Source organism: Simochromis diagramma, unplaced genomic scaffold (genome assembly GCF_900408965.1).
Source record: "Simochromis diagramma unplaced genomic scaffold, fSimDia1.1 OVJJ01000604.1, whole genome shotgun sequence".
NCBI lineage: Eukaryota > Metazoa > Chordata > Actinopteri > Cichliformes > Cichlidae > Simochromis > Simochromis diagramma.
In genome coordinates, this window is record NW_024387416.1 from 109,368 (window position 1) to 132,229 (window position 22,862).

General features: G+C 45.8%; 1 protein-coding gene across 1 annotated transcript; it reads left to right on the forward strand.

The window, feature by feature from the left end:
• Window positions 1–912: 912 nt before the first annotated feature.
• Window positions 913–22,343, forward strand: LOC120721728 (probable serine/threonine-protein kinase clkA). Its single transcript, XM_040012236.1, has 7 exons — window positions 913–974; window positions 17,207–17,722; window positions 17,945–18,123; window positions 18,208–19,098; window positions 20,263–20,992; window positions 21,131–21,266; window positions 21,576–22,343. The coding sequence occupies exons 1-7, from the start codon at window positions 913–915 to the stop codon at window positions 22,293–22,295; spliced, it is 3,234 nt and encodes a 1,077-aa protein (XP_039868170.1). The 3' UTR covers window positions 22,296–22,343.
• Window positions 22,344–22,862: the final 519 nt, after the last annotated feature.

Consider the following 22,862-nt stretch of genomic DNA (forward strand, 5'->3'; position numbering starts at 1 on the left):
AGCTTTAATCAGTGATCTCGTCATTTGTTGTTATGGAATTTTAATTAACAAAATCTACAGACAACGATGAGATAAGATAACCTTTATTAGTCCCACATGTGGAAAATTTGTTTTGTCACAGCAGGAAGTGGACAGTGCAAAAGTTATATAGCAAAAATTAGAATACAATAAGAATATAATACTGTACCAAACTGTACAGAATAGAATAAAATAAAATACTATATACAGTAGAATAAATAGAATAAAATATACAATAGGATAAAAATAGAATACAAATGCTTTATACAACTGAGTAAAAATACAACTTTGTCAGAAAAAGAGTATTGCACTTAGTGTTATTGCACATGTATGGATGTGTGTGTTTGATTAGTTGGAGTCTTTGTTGTGGAGTCTGACAGCAGTGGGGAGGAAAGACCTGCCAAATCTCTCCATCCCACACCGTGGGTGCCGCAGCCACTGAAGGAGCTGCTCAGTGCTGTCAGAGTTTCCTGCACGGGGTGGGAGATGTTGTCCATCAGGGATGACAGCTTAGCCACCATTCTGTCACTCACCACCTCCACCACTGGGTCCAGAGGGCATCCTAGAACAGAGCTGGCCCTTCTGATCAGCCTGTTCAGTCTCTTCCTGTCCCTGCAGGCGAGGATGAAGACGCGGAGGCTGGACCAGACGAGGAAGAAGACACGGAGGCCGGACCAGACGAGGATGCAGACACGGAGGCTGGACCAGACGAGGATGCAGACATGGAGGCCGGACCAGGCAAGGATGAAGACGCGGAGGCTGGACCAGACGGGGAAGAAGACACGGAGGCTGGACCAGACGGGGAAGAAGACACGGAGGCCGGACCAGACCAGGATGCAGACACGGAGGCCGGACCAGACGAGGATGCAGATACGGAGGCTGGACCAGGCGTGGATGAAGCTGATGCCGATGCTGGACCAGGCGTGGATGAAGCTGATCCCGATGCTGGACCAGGCGTGGATGAAGATGGTGGCGCTGCAGGCGACGGCGTGGGAGCCGCAGGTGGTTTCGTTTTTAGGGCTGGATCGAACGATTTGGCTATAAACAGTGACAAAAAAAGATGCTGATGCTGAGAATACCAGGCGACAAGGGCTTCCAGGAGGGCAGCTGAATCTTCCGTGCCCGGACCGCCCATGCCGAATAGTTCAAAGCAAATCCTGGCTCTCAGAGCTGTTATTAGTTGCTTCAATCTTTTAACGTCCAACAAACCGACTGTGCAGGTAGTGGATGACAAAAAGTTGTCCAAAAAAACTACCTGGGTGAGCTTCTTGGGTGTGTCCTTAACAGAGATGGGCAGTAATGTGTTGTAATCCGATTACTTTTTTCAGGTAACGAGTAAAGTAAGGGATTACTATTGCAAAAACGGTAATTGGATTGCCGTTACTTTCCCGTAGGAACGCTGCGTTACTGCGTTACTAAAACCGTGATTTTTTTGCGAGAATGTCTCATGACAGTGACGTAAGCGAGTGCGACGTTTGTGACAACAGCTGTGTGCAGATCAACAATGGATCATATGAGTGCGGGAGAGAGTATGAGCGTGCAGCATTTAAAGCGTGGAAGTACTGACCTTACTTTGAGTTTGATTCCATAAAAAGTGACAAAAACATTAGTGTCCGTTGTGCGTGGGAAGAAAACTTCTTTTTACAGCGAAAAAAAACCCCTAAACTTCCAAGCAAGCACTGAGTGCGCTATGACATAATGGGAAACTCACAGAGAAACTCGCGGATTCTTCCACTGACCGCTGCGGCACACCTGCACCAGGGTAAACCTCCGCCTACCCCACTCCTGCTTTACAGGTGAAAATAGAGCAACAGGACCGCTAGTCTTTGATGTTATTTATTTTCTGCTGTGTTTTACTTGCATCTATTTGAAAGACTGAGTGTAAACACACACACAAAAAAATATTTTATGTGCTGAAATGTGCAGAAAATAAGTTTAAATGTTAAACAAATTTCTTCCAGTCAGAGAATGTTGCATATAATTAAATTTTTGCTTGATGCATAAAGTTAAAAGGTTAAAACTAATAAAACAAGTTTTAAAAAGAGACTTTTCCATTTGATTACATTTTGTATGATGGATTATGCAGAAAAAGTAGAATTGGGCTGAAAGATCTATCGCTTTATCACCTACTCAGGTTGTAAATCGTGTTTTTAAAAAGTAACTAAGTAACTAAGTAATTAATTACTTTTGAAAATAAATAATCAGTAAAGTCACGGGATTACTTTTTTAGGGAAGTAATCGGCAATTAGTTACTGATTACTTTTTTCAAGTAACTTGACCAACACTGGTCCTTAACGTGAATTATGTCCCGGCAGTAATCTCACACCTGCGCGATATACTGGAAACGTGAGTCCGCTGGATCCATCTGATGGTCGCGTCGTACTGTCATGATGTGCAGTGTGGCAGGCAGGAATTGGACCCAAAATGCAAGACTCTCAAAAACTCTGCTTTAATGTGGGCTTGGCAGGAATACAGAACAGCATCAAACTAAACTGGGAAATCTAAGGATAAGCACTTACAAGGAAACACACAGCATGCAAGGGGAACCGCCGTTAACGATGCGACAACAAGAACTAACTGACAGGGACTAAAATACACTGGCAGGCACATGAGGAAACGAGGAACAGGTGGGCACACAGCTGGGACTCATGGACATAACGAGACACAGACCTACATAATAAAACAGGAAACACACAGACTATTTTACAACACAAACGCGGGGACCTGAACGGAGCACAGAGGGAAGACACAGGTAGGGCTAATAAACACGCTGACCAAACCCAAAGAACTAATACAAAATCAGAATAAACTACAAAATGATAATAATAAACTCAAAGCACTCGGTCACCGACCCAGAACCATGACACTTTCCCTGGTTGATCCTAGCTTTACTCTGATTTGAATCTTGATCTGAAATAAGTTGATTACCATTATTTCTTTCCGCAGGTAGGAGATATGAATTCACTCATAGAGGGTGCTATTAAGTAGCTATGGGGGTACAGATGAACTGTTAGCTTAGACAAAATGTCTAAATTAGGCTAAAGGCTGACATTCCATTTCCTGTTGCAGTGGTGAGCAGAGGCGAGCAAAAGGGGGGGAACGAGTGCACTAGACCATTTTTCTTTCAACACTTTACTAACACTTTACTTTTTCAGAGTTTAGATTAATATAAAATATAAATAGAATTTTATGACTGTTACGACCCAGATCTGCTAGGCGACAGGGGATGTAACATAAATGAGCCCAGAGACAGGAGGGTTAGATAAAAAGAAAAACGTAAGGTTTATTAACACAACTGAAAACCGTTAGTGAAATAACTCACTCGTCTCGTGTGTTTTTTTCCCCCTGGAACATTCTCTCACAGTCTGTTCTCTAAAACCTAAAAGAGGAATTATGGATTGGATCAACTGATCCCTAAATGCAATTGACACCCCTTTTTCAACGAGAAGTTTGGGCTTGGGTGAGCCTGAGTGCTGAAGATATCTACCTATTCGGAACCATGGTAACAGGGTTCTGGCTGATCGGAGCTGGCTTGGCCCTGACTTATCGAAGAATTAAGAAAGCGGAACTGGCTGTTCAAACCCCCACAAGGCTGCCCGCTGGGATTGGAACGATGGGAGAGGCGTGAGTTTCTCAAAATGGGCTCATTGAGTCAGCACGAATAAGATCTTGGAGAGGCTACGGCTGCTGTGAATACTCAGAATAAGATCTCTGACTGCAGACTGGATACATCTCGGAAGGGCTAGCCCGGAATAACATCTCTGGGCGCAAATCGGATGACATCTCGGGGAGGCACACTGCCGTGAGTTCTCAGAAATTGGCTCCTTGAGCACAAGAAATGACAACATCACAGAACGCAAGTATGGCGAAGCTCGCGGCTCTCCAATGGGAGATTGAGAGACCAGTATTGGACTGTAGAACTGCTTTGAAATTCATATGAGCTGTTCGCACTAAAGTAAAAAATAGCATCACTTATGCGGATACCCCTTTGGCGCCAGCTGCAAGGCCGGAGCTGAACAAAACACCCTGATAACGACTGTGTTTAGTCTGTTCCTTTCCATTCCATGCAAGGCCACCTGGGTTGGCTGGAAGACTGTTTACTTAGCCTGGCAGGACGAAGTACACTGTTTCAGCTGAACTATGGACACGCACACACATACATATACTGATACTGATAAGCACTCACTGACGCATCACCCTCCCTACCCCGGATCCAACGCCACCTCCAACGCTTACCTCCCCTCTGATGTGGACATCGGGTCAGTTGGAGGCGCAGTCGAAAGATTGCAGCAGTCCCAGATCAGATGTACACACTGGAACTCTTTCCCATGTTGCTGTCTGTGTTTATTGTGCTATGGTGTGTTGATATCTGTGCATTCCTGTATTATCCTTCTGTGTTACACATTTCGATGTTTTTTTTTCCCTCGCTACCTAGCCTGACCTGTCTCCCCAATGTGATGTTTGTGTATTGTATGTACGGTCGGCAAGGTCTGTCATCTCGGTTGTGGGCAAAAGACCTGCAACTGACAAATAAAGTCTATCTCTCATCTCATCACTAGGCAATAGGGTGAGTTAAACAAACATAACAAACAACTCATATATTCAAATAACACTAATAACACCAGTAGAACACTAATCTTCTAAACATCTCACAGGCAGTTACTCATCACAAAGGTTGCAAAGGGCAACAATACAAATGCAAAGGTAGGAGGGACAGTCTGCACAGTCTATTCAAATCAACAAGTCCCCCACGAATGAAGACTCCTCAGCCTTTTATACTCCCAGGTAAATGCAGGCAGCCGCGTCATTAGTCCGTTGTGTTCAAGGCTCCTGCAGCAGCCAATGGTGTGTGTGGCACTCTGATCTGCATGAAGTTGGGCGGGCATAGGTCCCTGGCCAGCCAATCACCCATGAGTCCTGGAACACTTTGATTTCGATAGAGGAAGGCAGGGCCACATGAGGCCAAGTGCCATACCAATGACATATATTTATATTTATATTGTATTAATATTTATTAATGTTTATTGGGTGGGTTATTTATTTGTAAAAAATGTTTGGAATCATGTATGATTTTCGTTCCACTTCTCACGTGTACACCACTTTGTGTTGGTCTTTCACGTGGAATTCCAATAAAATTGATTCATGTTTGTGGCTGTAATGTGACAAAATGTGGGAAAGTTCAAGGGGGCCGAATACTTTTGCAAGCCACTGTATACCAATAAGACAGTGTACATCACTGTCACAACAGTGTTTGCTTTCATTCAAAGGCTTTATGGCTTTAATACCTGGTGGGCCAGTCTCTAGTCAAAATGCCCGGGCTGATTCTTTCACCAGTCCAGCCCTGGGTGCGACACGCAGTGAGTTAATGTGAGAGGGTGCATTCAAAAATAAATGGCCAGGCCAGCGGTGCACATCGCAAATTAGCTCGCATAGACACATTAGTTGTGCCGCTTCTTAATGACGGTATCTTATCTAACAACCCCAACTACCAGATTCAACTTGTAATATGCTAAAAATAACTTAGCCTACCGGCAAAGTTCCCTCTAATTTTTCATGTGTCTGAGCGAACACACAAGCTCTCTGAGCGGTCCCTTGGACCACTGTGAGCGACATCAGACGTGTGCACTGGGGTCACGCCACCATCTAATCCATCCAAGTTACACGGTTTATTAAAATAATCAAATTACAGCATTTACACATTTACATTTATGTTAGACTACTTTTAATTAGCTGCTTTAGCCCACTTACAATGAAAATGTAAAAAAGTCTAGTCATTGACCTGTGCAGTATCTTAACACTATTGGAAGTAAAGATAACTTGAACTTTTTAGCTTTATATATATATATATATATATATATATATATATATATATATATATATAAAGCTAAAATGTTCAATATATAATATATATATATATATATATATATATATATATATATATATATATATATGTATATATATATATATATATATATATGTATATCTGACTTGTATTATGCAAAGTTTTTTGCAGTTTTTTTTTTTAAATGCAGCCAATGCGCTTTTAAACAAACATTTCAAACTATTTACAGAACAATCATGTGTTCTGCATTAAATTTGATGCCACACAAATTATTTGTGCCACTCCAAAAACGATTTCTGTCCGCTATGAGATAAAGGAGAAGAACAGCCTGATACCTGCAGGCCTGACAACAGGAGATGTATCACTCCTGTAACACCTGTAACATTCAGTAGTCGCCTCATTGTTCTGACACACACAACAAAACTATTGACTACACTACACACTCACTTCACAAGATTTGCGCTAAACGTCTCAAATCTCTCACATCTCAAAACACCGCCGTCACTCCTAAAACTTCCCCCTGTATCTTAACAACTAGATGCCACGTTGCCATATCATTTTTTGATTGGTCGACATGGTACTTTTTTCGACGAATAGGAAAGGCTGGGGGGGGGGTTTGGTTTGGTTTTTGCTTACAGGCGGAGAGTGCTTTTGAGCGTTTTCCTTATAAAACACAGTTTTTACCGTTTCTTCCCGCAGTAAATATAAACAACGATAGTATTCAGGAAGAAAACCAAACATTGCATATATTTTTATCATAACTACGGGGCCTATCAACACAAATCAAAACTGGTGTAAAGTCCACACTTTTTCCGTCAATTGTTCCGTCTGTCCTGCTCACATCTCCAATGGTTGTACACGTTGTCATTAACTTTGCTTCACTCCACATCAGCCACGCCGCTTTGCTAGCTAAACCACCGGTGTCGGCACATAAGGACGCTGTCATAGCCTGTCAACGACGTTGATTAGCTGCGTATATACGAATGTGAATCGCATTATTGCCTGGACTATGGGATAAGGTGGCATCGTTCTAATGCCATACGGAAGCAGCCAGTCACTTACTGACTAACACTGCAACACAGAATTGTTAAAGTATTAATTTCAATTTCAATTTAGGTTAGATTTTTTTTTTGTGCGCAACGCAAATTTTCTGTGCGCAGAGACCTTGCCAGCAGTGCGCAATTGCGCACGTGCGCAGCTTAGAGGGAACATTGCCTACCGGTGAGAGGGACGTTGCTAGCTGGCAGTTTTTTCAAGCAATGTTGAAATTTCCACATTCCAACACTTCAAATGCTTCAGGAGCTGTCAGTACCTGAGAAGTTTAACTGTCTTCACAATCATGCCAGAACTCTGGATTGTCAAGATGATCACCATCATTATCATGTTTCTCACCTTGCTCAGTGAGGAAGCACACAGTGAATGCTTTTCATATATTGGCAGCATTGTTACGAATAATATAGTCTAGTTTGTCTTTGATGTTGTATTCGTCACATTTAGCTTAAAATTTCTCACAGATTCTGTCACCAGTGTGTAATCCTTTGGAGCGGTCAAAGGCCAGCAGTTTGGATTTCAACTGTATTCTCTCTGTCTCTTTCTGTATCCAGTGCACAGTGATACCAAGGAAACCCCTCATCTTTTGGTCCAACCAAATGTCCACAGTAACTGAAACATGATCAGTGTCGCTCAACTGAGTTTTTAACATTGAACGTTTTTCAGCAGCAAGGTTCTCTGTTTTTGATGTATTTGTTCTGCAACATATTTGCTGTATTTGCCGTCAACTACTGTTGGAAAGTGTTTTGTGTTTTCCACAATAGACAATTATTTCTCAATAATCAAGTCTACGTGACTTGATTATTGGTTTATTAAAACACTTTTCTCAAAACTCTACATTAAATCTATGGGTTTAATGATGGGAAGGAGACAGAGAGAAACTCTCTTCCCTGAGTTCAGGTACAGAACCCACTTTCTGGTCGACCCCCGCTCACCATTCACTGACAATTCTGAACTAACAAGCTGCATGTTATTCTTGAATGAGCTTGTAGGACCGGATTTAAAATAGTATGACAAAAATATCATAAATGTTAAAGCCAAACAGTATCATCAATGTTGCCCAGAGAACATTTGCTAATAAGATGAAGTTAGCTATGTCAGCTATCTCATCGTAGCAAAAGAAAAGTACCACCCACCATTCTTTATGTAACTTCAAATGTCGGACAAAGTTGGAAGTTGTTCCATCTCCATCTGTGATTCTCTTCTTGCATGTCACACACAGTGGAGTGGAGTGTGGAAAGAATCAATGAAATAATGAAATTAATTAATGGTGTGCACTTTTTATATAATATGTGTGTGTTAAATTTTAGATTTGGGGTAAAATATCAAGTCTTTTCAAGTAAACAGGTTCAAGTCCAAGTCAAATCCCAAGTCATTGGTACAAAAGTCCAAGTCAAGTCACAAGTCTTGGATCATTTTTACAAGTCAACTCTAAAGCAATAAAATTAATGACTCGAGTCGAGTCAAAGTCATGTGACACCATCTGAAATGACAATAAACCTCTTGAGTCTTAAAACGTCTTGAGTCCATCAACATGTATTAAGATTAATAAACTCAGTAGTGCATGAGGATTACTGTGTGGTACGACTGACTTCTGCAGATTTATTTTTCTTTCATATTCTCCAATTTGCTGCACTTTGTCTTAAAAGCAGTTAAAAGGAATTAACTAAAGTGCACTAAGTGCTACATGTAGCTATACATCTAATTAAGTTTCATGTTTCTTTGTAGAACATGTCAGTTGTCCTTAAATCACAAACTAAAAGGTCAGAATTAGATCTGAGTGGATTAGAAATGGTGTGAAAACAATGTGGTAGAGCCATTTGTCTACATGATTGTTCACTGGCATGAAGCTGTTTCACAAGAAAGAACCCCACCGTGTTATAAACAACAGTGAAAGTGACGCACATGTACCTGCTCGATTCTAAAAATAAATGTGAAAAGATCTGGTTACATAACATACTAGATCTCAAACATCATTCATGGATAAATAATGCTTATTAATAAAGGATGATTACTTTTATCCAGACAAAAGGCCTTTGTTTATGTTTGTTCAAGTGTTTACGGTATTAAATCAGTCCTGAACCTTATTGTTAGGCAGTTTATGCAACCTTTGATTGGCGATACCATAATTTGTATATTCCTTGGCTGATTCAAACCCACATAATGAGGTTCAGTAACTCAAAAGTGGAACAGATTCCATTAAATACTGAAGCCACCAGTCAAGAACAGTGTTATTTCCGGCAGGTCTTGCAAACAGACTCAGCTGCAATCTTTGCAGATTAACTGATCTCAAGTCAGTTTGTGAAATTTTCTGCTTTCTAGATATTACATGATCAACTGTAAGTGGTGTTATGGCAAAATTAAAGTGTTTAGGAACCACACGTATTCAGCTACAAAGTGACAGATCATTTAAGAGTGTTTGTTTACTGCTGAGACATAGTGCACGAAGGTCACAAATGCTCTGCTGACTCAATAACCACATTTCCAAACTTTCTTTTGCATAAACATTAACACAAAAAATGCACCAGGAGCTTCATTTTTGTGAGCCATGTGCCAATGCATTAAAAAAAAGGCAGTCAAGGTACAAGGTAGACCTAATATTTTGGCATTTATTTTAGTGTACAAAATACTACTTTTTTGTTTCCTTGAGTGTGGAATGCACCAGAGTATGCAGGGTATACATTGTGTCTATGTGAAGACTACACATAACTCAAATATTTCCAATAATTTTTTTACGATGCCATAGAACTTTAAAGGCTTAACCGGAGACAATGGAATTTCAAGAAAAGATTTACTGTTTTTAGATATTTTTTTTAGCTGACAATAGCACTAAACCTTTAGCCTACTTAACGATTTAATAAGTAAACTGCTTATTGAGTTGATGTAGCAATGGATAAAATACATAAAAAACAAACAATTGTTAAGCTGGACCAATATTCTTAATGTCTTGTTCTTGTTTCTTTGTTTCTTTATTCTTATTTTTTTAACTCTTCAAGAAAACTGTAATTTGAAAATATGAGAAAGGAGTTAAATTTGAATGCATTATCAGTCCTCATTTTTGGGCAAATGAGTGTGGTATATATGTAGAGACAAATATCTCTAATAGTAAAAACACTATTAGAATGGAAATATAAAAATGCTGTTTTTTTCACTATACAGACTAAAAGCAAAGTATGGAGCCATCCAATTTGTTAAATATTATAATTTTGCACTTGATAATATTGACTTCATAAGTTTTCAGTTACTTGGAAAAATATGAGGAAATTTACCTGTGATGCTTTGAGCTCACAACATATTATCAGACTATATCACTTTGTTTAAAAGTTCTGTATTGGGTTGCTGGTTTAGCTTACTGGGATGAGCAGGCTGCCACATGGTTGAGAGCGAGCAGTCTGGGTTTGAATCTGACCCATGGAAATTCGTTTTCCGCTCTCTGTCTGCTTTCCTGTCACTCTTCACTGCATAGATCAAATAAAGCCAGAAAAAGGCCATTTTAAAAAAAAAAGTTTCGTATTACAAGGTACAGTGAAAACATTTTGAAAACTCATACTCTATAATAAACAAAGGTGTCTGCTTACTTTGATTATGTTACATTTCTTCCAACTGCTTTTCACTCTACTGGAATTCATTATTTGTTTGCCTGCCTTGATGTCTACAAATAACTCCGGTCACTAACAAAAAGAAGGGAGAGGCTGTTATCCTGAACCAAGAAACTTTCAGGTTCATCGCTTGACAAACTTGTGAATCCTGTGATGTGACGTTGTTCCTCTCTTCTATCATCTCTCACATACGTCATGAGCCCTCACTCTTCTGAAATATATAAGGCCACAAGAGGTGTGAACATAAGGTTTAACAGAGCAAAGAGGTGAATATCTCCAGGAGATAAAAAACAAAAAGAGAATTAATACATTTTCATCTGATCTCAGTTTTGGTAAGTACAATATACAAAATAGATTTCATGTACTGTGAATATGACTTTTCATTTTTTCACTAACTTGTTAAATAATCCTAATGAATTATTTTACATATGTTATTTTAAAATTGTCATACATAGTTTTTTTTATTGAGAAGTGTTATGATGAGTACAGTTAATGATCAAAACCTTTTGTATTTTTGTAAAATTCTGTTATCCTGAGTTTTTAACTCGTTTTTTTTTCAATTTGTTTATTAATCTGTGCACATGACCTTGACATATGTTTCTTTTACAGATTTAATTGATTAAACAATGGGGATTGGACTGATTATATCAATTTCCTTGCTTCTAACAGGTAAGCTAAGTAATGCTAATCTTACTAGTGATATAAAATAAATGAACTGCTTTAGCATAGCTATATATACCCTCATAAATAATTGCTACAGACAATATGTAGACTGTAAGAACACTGATTGTTATAATACTTTAATGGTTAGGCACTTATTACCTTGAGTTCAATGTGTACAATCTAGGTGAATTGTACTTAGTGATGCAAGATTAAGCCAAATTTCTACATTTTTAAAAAAAAATTTCTACAAAAAGTGGGTTTAGTAACAACTTTGAGTGTGGTATAGATGAGATGAGGACATTTTGCATACTTGTTGAAAGTTTTGCTTTGAAAAAAAAAACAGTGTAGTTTCTCTGTCGCTCTTGTATGTGAGAGACAAGAGAGAAAGCTTCTCTCTCTTGAGTGGTGTCTCTCATGCTCAGTATGCAGTATGCAGTAACACATCACACATGGATCATTCCATTTAAAATCACTAATTTCTGAAAAAGGTTAAAAGGTTCCCATTAAGCCCCCTCATAATCAGCTTTGATACAGCCTTATCATATTCAATGAAGCAGTACAAAATATTGCCTTCATACTTTTAAAGTATTTGGAGTTACCACAACTTAAAATGTAATTACTAAGCTGAAATTTCCTATTTTTGTCCAATGTTTTTGAGCCCTCATAACATTAAGCTATAAAATAAAACCTTGTAACATTTTCAAGGCCGAGAAAATCCATTTCGTCTCTGTTAATTACTGTAATCAATTAACTAATTTCTTATTATTATTTTACAATTTTAAGAAACAATATAATTCAGTGTAAAAATAATTATATTAAGAGATTATTTTAGAGTGTTACAGAAGGAATAATAGGTAAAGGATGCTTTCCATGAAAATGTGGATAGAAGTGAGACCTTTCATGCAGTACAATGAATTTTGGCCAGCTATCTATGCCACAATGTGATATGACCCTTGAAAGTTTAACCAGACTTCACATTATGATGTTGTCAGAGAGCAAATAATAATATTTAGGGTACCATATTTATCTTACTCTACTTTATAGAAGTTATTGTAATTAATTAACCATGATTAATCGCATTTAATCGCACAAGAAAATTTGCCCCAAAGCGCAATTTATTTTTTTTTAATTTAAAAGGGATTTAATGGGCGACAGAATCAAATAATAGACATGGACATGAATATTGTAAACTCAAGCTCTTTTAATTTTTGGGGAAAAATATTTAAACTGTAAAACAGAGAAACAAAAATAATATCCCTGGCCAAAATTGGGCAGACTTAAAAATAAAGTGCTATTTTAAGTAGTTTAAGTACGTTTTCAAAATGGTATTGTCTTTAAATAATAATGAAAACTGTCAACATAAAGTGCAGTTTTTCTTTTTAAACAAAATAAGCCAGAAACATAAAAGGGTATTTGAACAGCTTCACCTTTAAACTCTGAGTAACCTTAGCCAAAATTATTTTGTACATTAGGCTAAAACAGTGTGATCATCGAACATTTTAGTGCAAAACATAGCAAACCCATTGGACTCACAGTACGTCCATGCTTATTTACTGTCCATCTATTTCAGCCAGTTACTTAGACAAACTAGTCTGTTCACATTTTCTCAAGGCAGCTCTCTTTTTTGTTACTATGTGACCTGCAAGTGAGAACAGTCTCTCACATGGGACAGAAGAGGCAGGACTAATCAAATACTTGTGGGCCAGGACAGACAGCTGCGGGTTGGTCCCTGCTCGACTGGACCACCACTGCAGCGGGCAGTCTTTCTTGCTAATGGTGGATTCTGTTCTGTACAAACTCAGGGCCCTGTTACACAGGGCTTCCTCATCTGAATAAGAGTCTGAAGACAATGAAGAGAGGAGGAGGCTCTTTGCCTTTGCTGGCTCCTTTGTGGTGGCATCTTTACACTTTTCCTGCAGCAGGCCCTCAAGGCTGGTCCAAACCTCTTCCCCTTGCAAATCACTTTAAATCTTTAAAGCATGGGTCAAGCACAGTAGCTATCTTGAGCCACTGATGGTTGAGTGTAGCTACACATTGGGATAGGTCCTTTGTGAAGGCAGTCTTAAATTTCACCATGTAGTTTAAGTCATCAAAGGAGACCTCAATGGTGTGATGCAGGTGGCAGAAAGCAGGTAGAACCACTGAACATGAGACACATGTCTCACCTCCAAGAAGCTCAGTCACAAACCTGTAGTAGACAGTTCAAGAAAGTAATTATTGATCTACGCAATAATTGTCAACTACAGAGCTTTTTGGAGAAACAGTACCAATAAGTTAAAAATATCTGCATGGGTCAAGGACAGCCACCAGCTTTTGGAGTTTCACCAGCTCTAATGGAGTTAAAATGAGTAGCTTGTGCCTTAGTTTGCCTAAAGCAGCAAAACCCGCCTCTTGATTCTTTAGTAGACGAGAAACCATATGATATCAACTGCATTTGGGTCCACACTCTCTCCGCTCCATGCTGCCACAGTAGAGTTGACATTTACTGTTTGTTATTGGTTTGCTCAGCATCAAATAAAACAGCTCTTTTTCAGTTTGGGTTAGGTTACGTTAAATGAAGTTTGTTTCCACGCTTCGTTTTGTCTGCGTTTGGGTCCACTATTCTCCACTCCACATGGTCTGCAGATCGTGAAGTGGAGCCAAAGGGAATGAATAAGGAATCGATAAGTGATAATAATAATAGAATCACAATTGCAAAATTCTTATCAATTCCCGCCCATATCGGTGTTGCGTAATTACTGAAAAAAAGAGTAATGCATTACATATATTACACTTTACTTAAAAGCATACTTGATATATTAAGTATTAAAAGGTATTATGTAATGTATTTAATGCAGTATGTAACTTAATTACTCCAAGGAGGAAGTATTTATTGCACTACTCATGACATTACTTTTGCGTTTCTCTGTAAAATGACTTAAAACACGTTGTAATATATCATTTCACAATATAAAACTATAGGCGATGTTCCCACACAACAACCAAATCCTTATCCTAATGAGAACACGTATGATCTCTTATCATTTATGTATAAACACAAAACCAATATGATAAAACAAAAATAAAAAGCAACACAAAGAGACTTCAAAACAATTACCACAGTAATTCTACTGAAAAAACATGGGAGGAAAATATGAAGGCTGTAGCATGAGTGCGCATGGCTGCTGTTGTTACGTGTTGAAGCACAGGGTGTGGCTGCTGGCTTTGGGTCAGCATTCACTCATCTTTAGCAGCAGTCTTGGTTCTACTGTAAAAATTATTTAGCTCTTTTTTTTTTTTGCCTGTCCCATTTGGTTCTTTAGCCATCAGAATTGTTGTCTGAAGACCAACAAGGATACCCAATGGATTTACTTTGCCAAATGGATCATCGTGGCATTGCCGTATTGGTCCATTTGATCGACCTTTGTTTTTATTATTTATTATATTTTATTTTCAGATGTTACAGACGGGACAGACATGAGTGAGGGATAGGAAAGGGAGAAAGAAAGAGGAAGGAAAAGAAAAACAGAAGGGGAGAGGGACAGTGAGAAAGGGGGGGAGAAAAAAAATCTCCTGGATCACCTGTTGAGAGAAGAAGAATAGAAAACAAGCAAAAAAAAAAAACCAAAGCAACATACTAAACACAACACCATCGCATTAATCTAGCTAAATGTAAACAGCAGTAAATACTAAATATTCAATGTTGTTGTGCAGCACGCAGGACAGACAGTGCACAATGTGCTTTGAAGTAGCAGCCAAGAAAGGTGTAATTTAAGTCTACGAGCAGTGAACACCCGTGTACATACCTGTGTGGATCAGCGCGCTTGTATTCAAATGGTTTCCACATGTAATGGTCTGCAAGAGGATGTAGCGAGCCATAGACCCGTCCCCCAGGGCATGAAGCAGGCATGGAGGAGATCCAGGCCCCAGACATCCAGAGGCCCCAGAGTGCGAGAGCCCAAGGAGGACCACCGGAGGGGCATCCGTGCCACCCTCATGGGAAGGGCTGAGGATCCCCAGACGAGGTGTCACCCAGTAGCCACCGAGCAGAAGCTAGAGGGTATCATAGATTACTTGAGTGGGCAATTTATATGAAACACAAGAATTACTAAAACTTCTTCTGTTAACTGTTGCAATGAATTCATGACATGATATTGAATTGGGAAGACATAAACATATTACGGACTGATTTGGGAATGGTGACTCAGAATAGGTTAATTTACATTTGTATGACTACATGTAAATGCTGTCATTACAACCACAGGCCCAGCCACAACGACGGTTGAATCCACCGACACCACAGCCCCAGAAACTATAACAACAATGGCAGCCACAACCACCACAGCCCCACTCGCTACAACAGCGACGGATGCCACAACCACCACAGCCCCAGACACTACAACAACGATGGCTGCCACCACCACCACTGCAGCCACAACCACCACAGCCCCAGACACTACAACAACGATGGCTGCCACCACAGCCACAGACACTACAACAGCGACGGATGCCACAACCACCACTGCAGCCACAACCACCACAGCCCCAGACACTACAACAACGATGGCTGCCACCACCACCACTGCAGCCACAACCACCACAGCCCCAGCCACTACAACAACGACGGCAGCCACAACCACCACAGCCCCAGCCACTACAACAACGACGTATGCCACAACCACCACAGCCCCAGCCACTACAACAACGATGGCTGCCACCACCACCACTACAGCCACAACCACCACAGCCCCAGACACTACAACAACGATGGCTGCCACCACCACCACTGCAGCCACAACCACCACAGCCCCAGACACTACAACAACGGTGGCAGCCACAACCACCACAGCCCCACTCGCTACAACAGCGACGGATGCCACAACCACCACAGCCCCAGACACTACAACAACGATGGCTGCCACCACCACCACTGCAGCCACAACCACCACAGCCCCAGACACTACAACAACGATGGCTGCCACCACCACCACAGCCCCAGACACTACAACAGCGACGGATGCCACAACCACCACTGCAGCCACAACCACCACAGCCCCAGACACTACAACAACGATGGCTGCCACCACCACCACTGCAGCCACAACCACCACAGCCCCAGCCACTACAACAACGACGGATGCCACAACCACCACAGCCCCAGCCACTACAACAACGATGGCTGCCACCACCACCACTACAGCCACAACCACCACAGCCGCAGACACTACAACAACGATGGCTGCCACCACCACCACTGCAACCACTACCACCACAGCCCCAGAAACTACAACAACAATGGCAGCCACAACCACCACAGCCCCACCCACTACAACAGCGACAGATACCACAACCACCACTGCAGCCACAACCACCACAGCCCCAGACACTACAACAACGACGGCTGCCACCACCACCACTGCAGCCACAACCACCACAGCCCCAGACACTACAACAATGATGGCTGCCACCACCACCACTGCAACCATTACCACCACAGCCCCAGAAACTACAACAACGGTGGCAGCCACAACCACCACAGCCCCACTCACTACAACAGCGACGGATGCCACAACCACCACAGCCCCAGCCACAACAACAACAACAGCAGCCACAACCACCACAGCCCCAGCCACTACAACAACGACGGCAGCCACAACCACCACAGCCCCAGACACTACAACAACGACGGCACCCACCACAGCCCCAGACACTACATCAACGACGGCATCCACAACAACAATAACGGCAGCCACAACCACCACAGCCCCAGCCACTACAACAACGACGGCAGCCACAACCACCACAGCCCCAGACACTACAACAACGACGGCAGACACGACCACCACAGCAGCCACCACCACCACAACACCAGCCACAACAACAACGACGGCAGCCACAACCACCACAGCCCCAGCCACTACAACAACGACGGCAGCCACAACAACAACAACGGCAGCCACAACCACCACAGCCCCAGCCACTACAACAACGACGGCTGCCACCACCACCACAGCCCCAGCCACTACAACAACAACGGCAGCCACCACCACCACAGCCCCAGCCACTACAACAACGGCAGTCACAACAACGACGGCTGCCAAAACCACCACAGCCCCAGATACTACAACAACGACGGCAGACACTACCACCACAGCAGCCACCACCACCACAGCACCAGCCACAACAACAACGACGGCGGCCACAACCACCACAGCCCCAGAAACTACAACAACGACGGCTGCCACCACCACCACAGCCCCAGATACTACAACAACGACGGCAGACACTACCACCACTGCAGCCACCACCACCACAGCACCAGCCACAACAACGACGACGGCAGCCACAACAACCACAGCCCCAGCAACTACAACAACGACGGCAGCCACAACCACCACAGCCCCAGCCACTACAACAACGACGGCAGCCACAACCACCACAGCCCCAGCCACTACAACAACGACAGCAGCCACAACCACCACAGCCCCTGCAACTACAACAACGACGGCTGCCACCACCACCACAGCAGCCACAACCACCACAGCCCCAGAAACTACAACAACGACGGCAGCCACTACCACCACTCCAGCCACCACCACCACAGCCCAGGCCACTACAACAACGATGGCAGCAACAACCGCCACATCCCCATACACTACAACAACGACGGCAGCCACTACCACCACGCCATCCACCACCTCCACAGCCCCAGCCACTACAACAACAACGGCAGCCACAACAACAGTGGCAGCCACTACCACCACAGCCCCAGCCACTACTACAACGACGGCTGCCACCACCACCACAGCCCCAGCCACTACAACAACAACGGCAGCCACCACCACCACAGCCCCAGCCACTACAACAACAACGGCAGCCACAACCACCACAGCCCCTGCAACTACAACAGCGATGGCTGCCACCACGACCACAGCAGCCACAACCACCACAGCTCCAGACACTACAACAACGACGCCAGCCACGACCACCACAGCCCCAGACACTACAACAACGACGGCAGCCACCACCACCACAGCCTCAGACACTACAACAACAATGGCTGCCACCACCACCACAGCAGCCAAAACCACCACATCTCCAGACACTACAACAACGACGGCAGCCACTACCACCACTCCAGCCACCACCACCACAGCCCAGGCCACTACAACAACGGCAGTCACAACAACGACGGCTGCCAAAACCACCACAGCCCCAGATACTACAACAACGACGGCAGACACTACCACCACAGCAGCCACCACCACCACAGCACCAGCCACAACAACAACGACGGCGGCCACAACCACCACAGCCCCAGAAACTACAACAACGACGGCTGCCACCACCACCACAGCCCCAGATACTACAACAACGACGGCAGACACTACCACCACTGCAGCCACCACCACCACAGCACCAGCCACAACAACGACGACGGCAGCCACAACATCCACAGCCCCAGCAACTACAACAACGACGGCAGCCACAACCACCACAGCCCCAGCCACTACAACAACGACAGAAGCCACAACCACCACAGCCCCTGCAACTACAACAACGACGGCTGCCACCACCACCACAGCAGCCACAACCACCACAGCCCCAGAAACTACAACAACGACGGCAGCCACTACCACCACTCCAGCCACCACCACCACAGCCCAGGCCACTACAACAACGATGGCAGCAACAACCGCCACATCCCCAGACACTACAACAACGACGGCAGCCACTACCACCACGCCATCCACCACCTCCACAGCCCCAGCTACTACAACAACAACGGCAGCCACAACAACAGTGGCAGCCACTACCACCACAGCCCCAGCCACTACTACAACGACGGCTGCCACCACCACCACAGCCCCAGCCACTACAACAACAACGGCAGTCACAACCACCACAGCCCCTGCAACTACAACAGCGATGGCTGCCACCACGACCACAGCAGCCACAACCACCACAGCTCCAGACACTACAACAACGACGCCAGCCACCACCACCACAGCCTCAGACACTACAACAACAACGGCTGCCACCACCACCACAGCAGCCAAAACCACCACAGCCCCAGACACTACAACAACGACGGCAGCCACTACCACCACGCCAGCCACCACCTCCACAGCCCCAGCTACTACAACAACAACGGCAGCCACAACAACAATGGCAGCCACTACCACCACAGCCCCAGCCACTACTACAACGACGGCTGCCACCACCACCACAGCCCCAGCCACTACAACAACAACGGCAGCCACCACCACCACGGCCCCAGCCACTACAACAACAACGGCAGTCACAACCACCACAGCCCCTGCAACTACAACAGCGATGGCTGCCACCACGACCACAGCCTCAGACACTACAACAACAATGGCTGCCACCACCACCACAGCAGCCAAAACCACCACATCTCCAGACACTACAACAACGACGGCAGGCACTACCACCACGCCAGCCACCACCTCCACAGCCCCAGCTACTACAACAACAACGACAGCCACAACAACAATTGCAGCCACTACCACCACAGCCCCAGCCACTACAACAACGACGGCTGCCACCACCACCACAGCCCCAGCCACTACAACAACAACGGCAGCCACAACCACCACAGCCCCAGCCACTGCAACAACAACGGCAGTCACAACAACGACGGCTGCCACAACCACCACAGCCCCAGACACTACAACAACGACGGCAGCCACAACCACCACAGCCCCAGACACTACAACAACGACGGCAGCCACCACCACCACAGCCCCAGACACTACAACAACAACGGCTGCCACCACCACCACAGCAGCCAAAACCACCACATCCCCAGACACTACAACAACGACGGCAGCCACTACCACCACGCCAGCCACCACCTCCACAGCCCCAGCTACTACAACAACAACGGCAGCCACAACAACAATGGCAGCCACTACCACCACAGCCCCAGCCACTACAACAACGACGGCTGCCACCACCACCACAGCCCCAGCCACTACAACAACAACGGCAGCCACAACCACCACAGCCCCAGCCACTGCAACAACAACGGCAGTCACAACAACGACGGCTGCCACAACCACCACAGCCCCAGACACTACAACAACGACGGCAGCCACAACCACCACAGCCCCAGACACTACAACAACGACGGCTGCCACCACCACCACAGCAGCCACAACCACCACAGCCCCAGACACTACAACAACGACGGCAGCCACAACCACCACAGCCCCAGACACTACAACAACGACGGCAGCCACAACCACCACAGCCCCAGACACTACAACAACGACGGCTGCCACAACCACCACAGCAGCCAGAACCACCACAGCACCAGGCACTACAACAACGACGGCTGCCACCACGACCACAGGAGCCACAACCACCACAGCCCCAGCCACTACAACAACGACGGCAGGAACAACCACCACAGCCCCATCAACTACAACAACGACGGCAGCCACAACCACCACAGCCCCAGACACTACAACAACGACGGCTGCCACCACCACCACCGAAGCAGCCACAACATCCACAGCCCTAGCCACTACAACAACGACGGCAGCAACCACCACCACAGCCCCAGACACTACAACAACGACGGCAGCCACAACCACCACAGCCCCAGACACTACAACAACGACGGAAGCAACAACCACCACATCCCCAGACACTACAACAACGACGGCAGCCACAACAACAACGACGGCAGCCACAACCACCACAGCCCCAGCAACTACAACAACGACGGCAGCCACAACCACCACAGCCCCAGAAACTACAAAAACGACGGAAGCAACTACCACCACATCCCAGTCCACTACAACAACGACGGCAGCAACAACCACCACATCCCCAGACACTACAACAACGACGGCAGCCACTACCACCGCTCCAGCCACCACCACCACAGCCCCAGACACTACAACAACGACGGCTGCCACCACCACCACAGCAGCCACAACCACCACTCCAGCCACCACCACCACAGCCCCAGCCACTACAACAACGACGGCAGCCACAACGACGATGGCAGCCACAACCACCACAGCAGCCACAACCACCACAGCCTCAGCCACTACGACAACGACGGCAGCAACGACCACCACATCCCCAGACACTGCAACAACGACGGCAGCCACTACCACTACGCCAGCCACCACCACCACAGCCCCAGCCACTACAACAACAACGGCAGCCACTGCCACCACAGCCCCAGACACTACAACAACAACGGCAGCCACCACCACCACAGCCCCAGCAACTACAACAACAACGGCAGTCACAACAACAACGGCTGCCACAACCACCACAGCCCCAGACACTAGAACAACGACGGCAGCAACGTCCACCACAGCCCCAGACACTACAACAATGACGGCAGCCACAACAACAACGACGGCAGCCACAACCACCACAGCCCCAGCCACTACAACAACGACGGCAGCCACTACCACCACAGCCCCAGACACTACAACAACGACGGCAGCCACTACCACCACAGCAGCCACCACCACAACACCAGCCACAACAACAACGACGGCAGCCACAACATCCACAGCCCCAGAAACTACAACAACAAGGGCAGACACTACCACCACAGCCCCAGACACTACAACAACGACGGCAGCCACTACCACCACTCAAGCCACCACCACCACAGCCCCAGCCAGTACAACAACGACGGCAGCCACAACGACGATGGCAGCCACAAAATCCACAGCCCCAGACACAACAACAACGACGGCTGCCACCATCACCACAGCCTCAGCCACTACAACAACGATGGCTGCCACCACTACCACAGCAGCCACCACCACCACAGCCCCAGCCACTACAACAACGACGGCTGCCACCACCACCACAGCCCCAGCCACTACAACAACGACGGCAGCCACTACCACCACAGCAGCCACAACCACCACAGCCCCAGCCACTACAACAACGACGGCAGCCACTACCACCACAGCAGCCACCACCACCACATCCCCAGCCACTACAACAACAATGGCTGCCACCACCACCACAGACCCAGCAACTACAACAACGATGGCAGCCACAACAACAGCGACGGCTTCCACCACCACCACAGCAGCCACCACCACCACAGCACCAGCCAGTACAACAACGACGCCTGACACCACCTCCACCACAGCAGCCACCACAGCCCCAGCCACTACAACAACAACGGCTGCCACCACCACCACAGCTGCCACCACAATCACAGCTGCCACCACCACCACAGCCCCAGCCACTACAACAATGACCGCAGCCACCACCACCACGTCCCCAGCCACTACAACAACGGCAGCCACAACCACCACAGCCCCAGCCACCACAACAACAACGGCTGCCACCACCATCACAGCTCCCCCCACAATCACAGCTGCCACCACCACCACCTCCCCAGCCACTACAACAACAACGACAGCCACTACCAACACAGCCCCAGCCACCACAACAACAACGGCTGCCACCACCACCACAGCTGCCACCACCATCACAGCTGCCACCACCACAAGAACGACGGCTTCAACCACCACCACCACCACCACAGCCCCCACCACAATCACAGGTGCCACCACCACAAAAACGACGGCTTCAACCACCACCACCACCACAGCCCCAGCCACAACTACGGCTTCCACCACCACCTCAGCCCCGACTTCCACCTCAGCCCCGACCTTCACCACCCCCATAGTTGT

Coding starts and splice junctions, on each gene's coding strand:
- LOC120721728 (XM_040012236.1), top strand. CDS start 913: ATGAAGCTGATGCCGATGCTGGACCAGGCGTGGATGAAGCTGATCCCG. Junction 18,124..18,207: donor CTCCAGACACTACAACAACG/ACGCCAGCCACG, acceptor ACTACAACAACA/ATGGCTGCCACCACCACCAC. Junction 21,267..21,575: donor ACGGCAGCAACGACCACCAC/ATCCCCAGACAC, acceptor CACAACCACCAC/AGCCCCAGCCACTACAACAA.